A 10903-nucleotide genomic window follows, 5' to 3' on the forward strand; every position below is an offset into this window, starting at 1 on the left:
CGCGCTCAGACTGGGCAGAAGCCGAACGTGTGAAGAAATGGCAACAAACTGGCAAAGATGAGTCACGATGGGAAGTTTTCATACCAGTCTGGCTCAGTGTACAACGAACTGCATCTCACAAAAGGAATTAGCGATGCAATCATCACAGTTGGCGATGCAGAATTTCACATCCATAAGATCATTCTTTGCAACTGCAGCCCGTACTTTGGGTGAGTTGACTTAATATTAAGGAAAGGCTTTGGACTTTTAAAAAGTCTACATTGTTTTTCTTCTGCTCCCCTGCCCCCTAAATGTTGAATGTTATCATATCTTCTGTGTCTTTATCCTGATGTTCAGAGCCCTCTTTCTACGTTGGTCAACCCCAGACCAGAGGGTCTATGCCATACGTGGTCTGACAGCTCACTTAATGCAGCTCATTGTTGATTTTGCATACACCGGCTCTGTGTCAGTGACAGAGGACAATGTAAAGGACTTGTTGATAGCAGCCGATGAGTTCAATATGATAGCCATTGTTCAAACCTGCTGCACGTTTCTAACAGAGCAGCTCTGCCCAGAGAACTGCATCGGCATCTGGCAGTTCACAAAGAACTGTTACACCCCAGAGCTGCAGCTCAAGGCCTACCAATTCATCCTATACCACTTTGAGGATGTTGCAAACTCTGATGAGCTGCGGACACTCTCTATGCAGGACTTCTGCGACATCCTCGACAGAGACGACCTAATAGTAAAAAAGGAAAACACCGTTTATGAGGCCATCCTACGCTGGGTTGCACAAGCCCCTTGGGAGCGAGGCAGAAACCTGGCACTCCTTCTGGCTCGAGTAAGTCAACAAGCGCTTTTGGTCTTAAGAGGTTGTACTAGCTTGTAAGTTTGAAGTATTTTTACATGACCAACGATGGCTATGGTAGCTGAGGTCAAAGTAAACAATGTCCCTTTGCATTGCTCTCCCAGTCATCAATCAAATTTCACACTCTTTTTACCGTTATTGGTATAGCTCTAAAAAGTAACACCAGTTTCACCTCTTCTATATTTTGAATGAACATTACAGTATGAATATCTAACAATCAACTGGAATTAAGGACAGTCTTCTTGCCATCATGCAGGTGCGTCTAGCGCTGACGAGTGAGGAGTACATCACCATCAACGTGTTGACCAATCACCTAGTGCAGAACAGCAGCAAATGCTTGGACATGGTTGCTTTTGCTGGCCGAGTGATTCGTCACATGACAACACACTCTGTGTCCGGATATTGCAATGTCATCGCCCGTCCTCGCCTGCCTTCTGCCATTCTCTTGGCGATTGGAGGCTGGAGTGGCGCAAATCCGACACAATGCATTGAGGCCTACGACGTGCACGCCAACTGCTGGGTCAGTCTTTTAGATGATATGGATCAGCCCCGTGCATACTGCGGTGCCGCCTTTCTCAATGACTGCGTCTACTGTCTGGGGGGATTTGACGGCACGGAACATTACAACACTGTCAGCCGCTTTGACCTAAACACGCGTGCTTGGCAGGAAGTGGCGCCCATGCACTATCGCCGCTGCTACGTGAGTGTAACTGTGCTAAACGGATGCATATACGCAATCGGAGGCCATGATGGACGAGTACGACTAAAGACTGCAGAATACTACACGCCTGAAACCAACCAGTGGACTCTTATTTCCAGCATGAACGAACTGAGGAGTGACGCCAGCTGCACAGCCCTCAACGACAAGGTGGGTGGAGCTAAGAAACAGTCCACACAGCCCTTGTGAAATGTCAGGGTCTTGATTTCAGCTAAACCTTTGTGTTTCCAGAAGTGTATTACAGTGGTACCTCAACTCACGAGCTAGTAACTCAAAACACTCGTATCTAAAATCAGCACCACCCATTTAAACAAAAATTTAGATATGAAATATTGTTTAAAAAACATTGCAATATGTCAGGTTCAAACACTGACAACACATCTATTAGACCAGGGGTCGGCAACCCGCGGCTCTAGAGCCGGCTCTTTCGCGCCACCCTTGTGGCTCTCTGGAGCTTTTTAAAAAATGTATGAAAAATGGAAAAAGATGAGGGGAAAAAAATCTATTTTTTGTTTTAATATAGTTTCTGTAGGAGGACAAACATGACACAAGCCTCCCTAATTGTTACAAAGCACACTGTTTATATTAAACATGCTTCACTGATTCGAGTATTCTGCGAGCGCCGTTTTGTCCTACTCATTTTAGCGGTCCTTGAACTCACCGTAGTTTGTTTACATGTATAACTTTCTCCGACTTTCTAGGACGTGTTTTATGCCACTTTTTCTGTCTCATTTTGTCCACCAAACTTTTAACGTTGTGCATGAAAGGTGAGTTTTGTTGATGTTTTTGACTTGTGTGGAGTGGTAATCATACATATTTGATGACTGCAAGCTAATCGATGCTAACATGCTATTTAGGCTAGCTATATGTACATATTGCATCATTATGCCTCATTTGTAGCTATATTTGAGGTCATTTAGTTTCCTTTAAGTCCTCTTAATTCAATTTATATCTCATGACACACTATCTGTATGTAATATGGCTTTTAATTTTTTGCGGCTCCAGACAGATTTGTTTTTGTATTTTTGGTCCAATATGGCTCTTTCAACATTTTGGGTTGCCGACCCCTGTATTAGACAAAGAAGCAAGGAATTAAACAGACAGAATAAAATTTGGCTCAATGAGGAGAAACGCGTAGACCTGTACCCTTGTACAGGTGCGGCATAGCTCGGTTGGTAGAGCAGCCGTGCCAGCAACTTGAGGGTTGCAGGTTCGATTCCCGCTTCCGCCATCCTAGTAACTGCCGTTGTGTCCTTGGGCAAGACACTTTACCCACCTGCTCCCAGTGCCACCCACACTGCTTTAAATGTAACTTAGATATTGGCTTTCACTATGTAAAGCGCTTTGAGTCACTAGAGAAAAGCGCTATATAAATATAATTCACTTCACTACAGTGTCCCACCACGCTCTGACGAAAGATTGTACGCCTCCTCTTTTATTTGGACTTTCCCTGATTACATGGCAACAGCTGTTTCTAAAGGTACGGGGGGTCGTAAACAGCCGCTGACTTTGGTCACAAATAGGGCTGCAATTAACGATTAATTTGATAATCGATTAATCTGTCGATTGTTACTTTGATTAATCGATTAATAATCGGATAAAAGAGACAAACTACATTTCTATCCTTTCCAGTATTTTATTGGAAAAAAAAATGCACACTGGCACCATACTTATTTTGATTGTTTCTCAGCTGTTTGTACATGTTGCAGTTTATAAATAAAGGTTTATAAAAATAAAAATAAAAAATAAAATAAAAAATTTGCCTCTGCGCATAGCATAGATCCAACGAATTGATGACTAAATTAATCGCCAACTATTTTTTATTATCGATTTAATCGATTAGTTGTTGCAGCCCTAGTCACAAAACAGTTCAAAGAAAAGGTGCCTGGAGGGGGTCAGGTCCTGCTTCCTCTCCGCTTTGTAGATCTCGGGTCAAGACAAACTCTTCCTGTGAATTACAATACATCAAAGAAACCGACACCTTCATGTCGCTTCCCATCCTATACAGTGGAGTTTTACAAGCCTTTTGATTGGTAAGATCAAAGACAGCTTTAGTCTGCTCGCTGGGAACTCAATGAAACACAAAGTTTTGTGATAACTTAGATACAATTATTCTGACACAATATCATATATTACAAACACAGTAGTTTGATGAAATAATGTACCGTATTTTCTGGACTATAAGGCGCACTTAAAATCCTTTTTTTCCCCCAAAACTCGACAGTGCGCCTTACACCCTGGTGCGCCTAATGTAAAGAATAACTTTGGTTGAGCATACCCACCCACCTTGAAGCTATTTTATTTGGTACATACCGTAATGATAAATGTGACCAGTAGATGTCAGTCTCACATAAGAGATAAGTGTAGGCTGCAATCATACACAACTGCAATATGACTCAAGTAAACAACACCAACATTTTATATGTTCCGTTGACAATATAGAACATTACACACGGCGCTCAAAAATCTATCAAAATGTTTTAGGACGACTTTGGTAAAGTACAAAGCCGCACCGCTCCATGTACTTCAACATGAGTATTATGGTGTGTGTATAAGGTAAGACATATTATCTGGTGTTTTGTTTTGCAATATTATCCAAAAGCTACTTTTCTTACCTTCTGGTACCTGCTGATCTGTATTTGGAATCCGCATAAATCCTGAAAAATTGCGCGCGTCTGCCTTTGCAGTCCGGCTGACACCGTCGTCGATAAGCTTCTTTTTCTCTATCCTGTTATGGGACATTCATCCTCCGCTGTTGCCATTTCTAATATAAAGTAGTGTAAATTCTTACTTATATTTGTCAGTGAACTCGCCATGAAAGCGCTAAAACATAGTAGTGAGTCTACATTATCCACCCAAGGAACTTTAGTTATTAGAGAGTTCCGGTCGGACCGTTTTTCACGGGACACATTGTTGTTTCCGGATGAGGAGATGCTGCTCCGTTATTGATTTAAGTAAAGTATGAATGTCATTAAAACAGTTAGCGCCATCTTTTGACACTTCTTCCACTCCCGTCCTTGCACGCTACACCGCTACAACAAAGATGACGGGGAGAAGACACTGCTGAAGGTGAGCCACGTAAATAAGACCGCCCACAAAACGGCGCATCCGGAAGCGTTCAAGTAAAACATCATCTATGCAACATTTTGACCAAAGAACTACCATTACATGTTATGTAGACCACAAGGAAGTGTTTTCAATTTTGAAAAAAATTATAATTATATGACTCCTTTAATGCGCCCTATAATACGGTGCGCCTTATATGAAAAAAGATAAAAAATACACCATTCATCGGCAGCGTGCCTTATAATTCGGTGCACCCAATGGTCCGGAAAATACGGTAATAATATTTCTTAACCCTTACCAGACTTATGTTGCTGTTACGGTCCCCGTCTTTTATTGATGGACCTGAGAGGTCGGAGTTGAATGACAGCAGGCGCTATGTATGTTTGTGTACCAAAAGTAATGCTTGACCGTCCAGTTTGTTAAATAAGGACTTGACAGAATGAACTGAAACATGTCAAACACAGCATCGGAGGCTGGTTGCGAGCTGCCGGCTGGTTCAGCTGCGAACTGGTAGGACATTATTCAAATGGTTTGTTTCTCTGATTTGGTTGTCGGCTTTTTCTCCTTCTCACTAACTTTCTCAGTTCCGGTGGTAAGAGGGCAGGATTCTGTCAATTTTTGAACTGGACAATTACTACTTCAACCGGGCGTTGAGTCTCGTAACCAGAGGTGGGGTAGTAACACTCTACATTTACTCCGTTACATTTACTTTAGTAACTTTTTCGATAAATTGTACTTCATAGAGTCGTGTTAATGTAACATACTTTTGACTTTTTATTAGAGATGTGCGATAATATTGGACTGCCGATAATATTGGCCGATAAATGCTTTAAAATGTAATATTGGAAATTATCGGTATCGGTTTCAAAATTATCGGTATCGGTTTCAAAAAGTAAAATTTATGACTTTTTAAAACGTACGGAGAAGTACAGAGCGCCAATAAACCTTAAAGGCACTGCCTTTGCGTGCCGGCCCAATCACATGATATCTACGGCTTTTCACACACACAAGTGAATGCAAAGCTTACTTGGTCCATAGCCATACAGGTCACACTGAGGGTGGCCGTATAAACAACTTTAATACGGTTACAAATCTGCGCCACACTGTGAACCCACACCAAACAAGAATGACAAACACATTTCGGGAGAACATCCGCACTGTAACACAACGTAAACGCAACAGAACAAATACCCAGAACCCCTTGCAGCGCTAACTCTTCCGGGACGCTATAATAAACACCCCCCCATAACTTGAGTTGATTTATTTTGGAAAACTTTGTTACATTGTTTAATGCATCCAGCGGGGCATCACAACAAAATTAGGCATAATAATGTGTTAATTCCACAACTGTATATATCTGTATCGGTTGATATCAGAATCGGTAATTAAGAGTTGGACAATATTGGAATATCGGATATTGGCAAAAAAGCCATTATCGGACATCTCTAATCTTCCCTGTATATATCGGTATCTGTTGATATCGGAATCGGTAATTAAGAGTTGGACAATATCGGAATATGGGCAAAAAAGCCATTATTGGACATCTCTAATCTTCAATGATTACTTTCAAACTAGTTAAAAGAACAAATATGTCATGTGTGTCAGTAGAACTGTTCACATTTCAGCTTGCAGGAATTATATCCAACTAAAGAGAAAATGTTGAAGTAAAGTGTAAATAAATGTTATGTTTTACACACACACAAACTCAAAAGCATGCACACACACACACACACGCTCACACCACGACAATTGTAGTCCAAGAATCAAACAATAACTACCGAATAAATCAGAAGTTACTCACTACTTGAGTAGTTTTTTCACTTACCGTATTTTTTGGAGTATAAGTCGCACCGGAGTATGAGTCGCACCTGCCGAAAATAAAGAAAGAAAAAAACATATTTAAGTCGCGTATAAGTCGCATTTTTGGGGGAAATTTATTTGATAAAACCCAACACCAAGAATAGACATTTGAAAGGCAATTTAAAATAAATCAAGAATAGTGAACAACAGGCTGAATAAGTGTACGTTATATGAGGCATAAATAACCAACTGAGAACGTGCCTGGTATGTTAACGTAACATATTATGGTAAGAGTCATTCAAATAACTATAACATATAGAACATGCTATACGTTTACCAAGCAATCTGTCACTCCTAATCGCTAAATCCCATGAAATCTTATACGTCTAGTCTCTTACGTGAATGAGCTAAATAATATTATTTGATATTTTACGGTAATGTGTTAATAATTTCACACATAAGTCGCTCCTGAGTATAAGTCGCACCCCCGGCCAAACTATGAAAAAAAACTGCGACTTATAGTCCGAAAAATACGGTACTTACTTTCTTACGCTTACTCAAGTAATTATTTTGATGACTACTTTTTACTTTTACTTTAGTCATATTATTCTAAAGTAACAGTACTCTTACTCGAGTACAATCTTTGGGTACTCTACCCACCTCTGCTCGTAACCCAAATTATGCCCGCAATTTAAGGCGTAACAAAATGTCGCCAGACAGCGCGCATCTTAAAATACAGGTGAAACTCAAATAAACTGAATAGTGTACGGACGTTGTTCATTCCAGCAAGTAGATACAGTACACAGGGTGAAAGTAATATATTACATAGCCTCACAACATGCCAAACCTTATTTTGATCATTATGATTTACAGTTTATGAAAATCTCAAATTGAAATTTTTGGGCTTGTCAAAAACTGTAAGCCATGATTATCAAAATTGGACAACAAATAAAGGCTTGACGTATCTCGTTTTGCATGCAATGAGTTTATATCCCATATTAGTTTCACATTTGAAGTTGAATTGCAGACACAAATTAATTTATGCTGATATTTTAATTTTTGGGCGTTTCACTTGAACTCGTAAGTTGAAGTACCACTACTTTGTTTGAAAGCACCTTTTCAACATATCTTGGCTTTCCAGTATTTGCTTTGTCCTTTCCTGTACTTGAAATCTGTTTTCACAAAACTCAGCCTATCCTGCTTAAAAATGTGCTTAAATTATTGACATTATTGTAGGCCTCCATGCATCCTCATTGACCATGTTTTTAGAGATTATTTATCTTGGTCCCATTTCTTTGACATTTTACAGTATATCTATTTTCTATGAGATACCGGGAGACTACAATACCTATAATGTTGGTACTTTTCTTCAGGTCAATAACAATCTCTTATATTATCTTCACCACAGCTTTACATTTGTGGTGGATTTAATGGAAACGAGTCCCTGCAAACAGCAGAATGTTACAGCCCAGAAACCAACCAGTGGATATCAATAGCCCATATGAGCTGCCGCCGCAGTGGGATTGGCATTGTTGGGTATGCCGGCCATGTATATGCGGTAAGTGTCACACTGACATTACCATCACATGCATTTAAATAGTACAAAACTCAAAACCAGTGAAGTTGGCACGTTCTGTAAATCGTAAATAAAAACAGAATACAATGATTTGCAAATCCTTTTCAACTTATATTCAATTGAATAGACTGCAAAGACAAGATATTTAATGTTCGAACTGAGAAACTGTTTTTTTTGCAAATAATCATTAACTTAGAATTTAATGGCAGCAACACATTGCAAAAAAGTTGGCACAGGCGCATTTTTACCACTGTGTTACATAGCCTTTCCTTTTAACAACACTCAGTAAACGTTTGGGAACTGAGGAGACCCATTTTTGAATTATTTCCCATTCTTGCTTGATGTACAGCTTAAGGTGTTCCCCGTTGTGGTATTCTACGCTTCCTAATGCGCCACACATTTTCAATGTGAGACAGGTCTGGACTAAAGGCAAGCCAGTCTAGTACCCGCACTCTTTTACTACGCTGTTGTAACACGTGGCTTGGGATTGTCTTGCTAAAATAAGCAGGGGCACCCATGAAAAAGATGTTGCTTGGCAACATGTTGCTCCAAAACCTATATGTACCTTTCAGCATTAATGGTGCCTTCCCAGATGTGTAAGTTACCCATGCCTTGGGCACTGATACACCCCCATACCATTACAGATGATGCCTTTTGAATTTTGCGCCGATAACAGTCCGGATGGTTCTTTTCCTCTTTGGTCAGGATGACACGACATCCACAGTTTCCAAAAACTATTTGAAATGTGGACTGTCAAACCACAGAACACTTTTCCACTTTGCATCAGTCCATCTTAGATGAGGTCAAGCCCAGCGAAGCCATCTGCGTTTTTGGGTGTTGTTGATAAATGGCTTTGGCTTTGCATAGTAGTGTTTTAACTTGCACTTACAGATGTAGCGACAAACTGTAGTTACTGACAGTGGTTTTCTGAAGTGTTCCTGAGCCCATGTGGTGATATCCTTTACACACTATTGTCGCTTTTTGATGCAGTACCGCCTGAGGGATTGAAGGTCACAGGCATTGCCGCTTATGTGCAGGGATTTCTCCAGATTCTCTGAACCTTTTGATGATATTACAGACCGTAGATGGTAAAATCCCTAAATTCCTTGCAATTGAGAAATGTTGTTCTTAAACTGTTCGACAATTTGCTCACCCATTTGTTGACAAAGTGGTGACCCTCGCCTCATCCTTGTTTGTGAATGACTGAGCATTTCATGGAAGCTGTTTATACACCCAATAATGGCACCCACTTAGCCTGTTCACCTGTGGTATGTTCCAAATAAATGTTTGATGAGTATTGTGCCAGCTTTTTTGAAACATGCAGGCATCCAATTCCAAATGAGCTACTATTTGCAAAAAAATAAAGTATACGAGTATATTGTCTTTGCAGTCTATTCAATTGAATATAGGTTGAAAGGGATTTGCAAATCATTGTATTCTGTTTTTATTTACACAACGTACCAACTTCACTGGTTTTGGGTTTTGTATATTGGATTAATAATGCTTGTACTATACTTTGGATATGATGGATTAGCCTCAGAAGTATCTCTGGGTACCCCAATTCTGACCGAAGTTCCAATTTTAAGACCGAACATTTATTAGCCTAACCTTTGGGTTGGAGTTAGGGTTAGCGCTATGATTATTATTTTATTTCTTTTGTCAATCATTATTCTTAATTTTGTTTTTTTTCCTTGAAGGTTGGAGGTTTTGATGGCGAAGACCGCCTGGCAAGCACTGAAGCCTACGACCCTGAGACGGACACATGGATTAGTTTGCCTTCTATGCAATGCCCCAGAAGCAACTTTGGCATTGAAGTAGTTGAGGATTGTCTCTTTGTGGCTGGGGGGTACAACGGTATCTCCACGACCAACCTTGTGGAGTACTACGACCTAAAAACTGGTACATGGTCTCCAGCCAATGACATGGGGCTCTCCCGCAGTGCTTTGAGCTGCTGTGTCATGTCTGGACTACCCAACATTTCCCAGTATACAATGCTTCGTAATGACCTGCCGCTGCTCTTCTTGGAAGACGACTCAATAGACATGGAGGATGACATCTAAACCCTGGAGTGGGTTTTTTGTGTGTGTTACCCAACTACAAAAAATAATCTGAAAAACAAATGTGCATTTTCTTGTTTTCTCTTAAAATGTAAGAAACTATTATGAGGCTTTACTGAGAACAATGAGATATACTGCTAAACAACTGGATCATTCATCAAAAAAATAAAATACATAAAAACAGCTGAATTTGTGCTTTTTAATCGTGCATGGTATAAATACTCGGTTTCTATACCGTTTCCAAGGTTTAAAGAAGAACGACACTTTATTTTTATTTTGCCTTTCCTTCAAAATCTCTATGTTGTATATATCTGTTAGATTTGTAGCTTTAAAGTTACTAGCTTATTAGCGTGTATCATTATCTTTTACAGTATTTACATTTAGCATAGCTAAACAAGCTGAAATGACCACAAGCGCCCCCTAGTGTATGAGAGGCACACTGCATTTGGCCATCAGCAGAGGTGGGTAGTAACGCGCTACATTTACTCTGTTACGTCTACCTGAGTAACTTTTGGGATAAATTGTACTTCTAAGAGTAGTTTTAATGCAACATACTTTTACTTGAGTATATTTATAGAGAAGAAACTACTTTTATTGCGCTCCATTTATCTACATTCAGCTCTCTACTGATTTTTATCGATCTGTTAATGCACGCTTTGTTTGTTTTGGTTTGTCAGACAGACCTTCAAAGTAGGATCTATCGCATGCCTGCGTTTCACCAATCAAATGCAGTCACTGGTGACGTTTGACTCCGTTTCACCAATCAAACAGAGCCAGGCGGTCACATGATTAACAAGCTTAAGCTTACATGAACTCAACGTCAAATTTGAGGAAGCACA

The 10903-nt window shown here is 40.0% G+C and overlaps 1 protein-coding gene across 1 annotated transcript; it reads left to right on the top strand.

The window, feature by feature from the left end:
* On the top strand, positions 1-10208 carry LOC133618554 (kelch-like protein 10). Its single transcript, XM_061979025.1, has 5 exons — positions 1-209; positions 337-820; positions 1104-1715; positions 7840-7989; positions 9705-10208. The coding sequence occupies exons 1-5, from the start codon at positions 58-60 to the stop codon at positions 10065-10067; spliced, it is 1761 nt and encodes a 586-aa protein (XP_061835009.1). The 5' UTR covers positions 1-57; the 3' UTR covers positions 10068-10208.
* Positions 10209-10903: the final 695 nt, after the last annotated feature.

The sequence above is a fragment of the Nerophis lumbriciformis genome, linkage group LG19, assembly GCF_033978685.3.
Source record: "Nerophis lumbriciformis linkage group LG19, RoL_Nlum_v2.1, whole genome shotgun sequence".
Taxonomy (NCBI): domain Eukaryota; kingdom Metazoa; phylum Chordata; class Actinopteri; order Syngnathiformes; family Syngnathidae; genus Nerophis; species Nerophis lumbriciformis.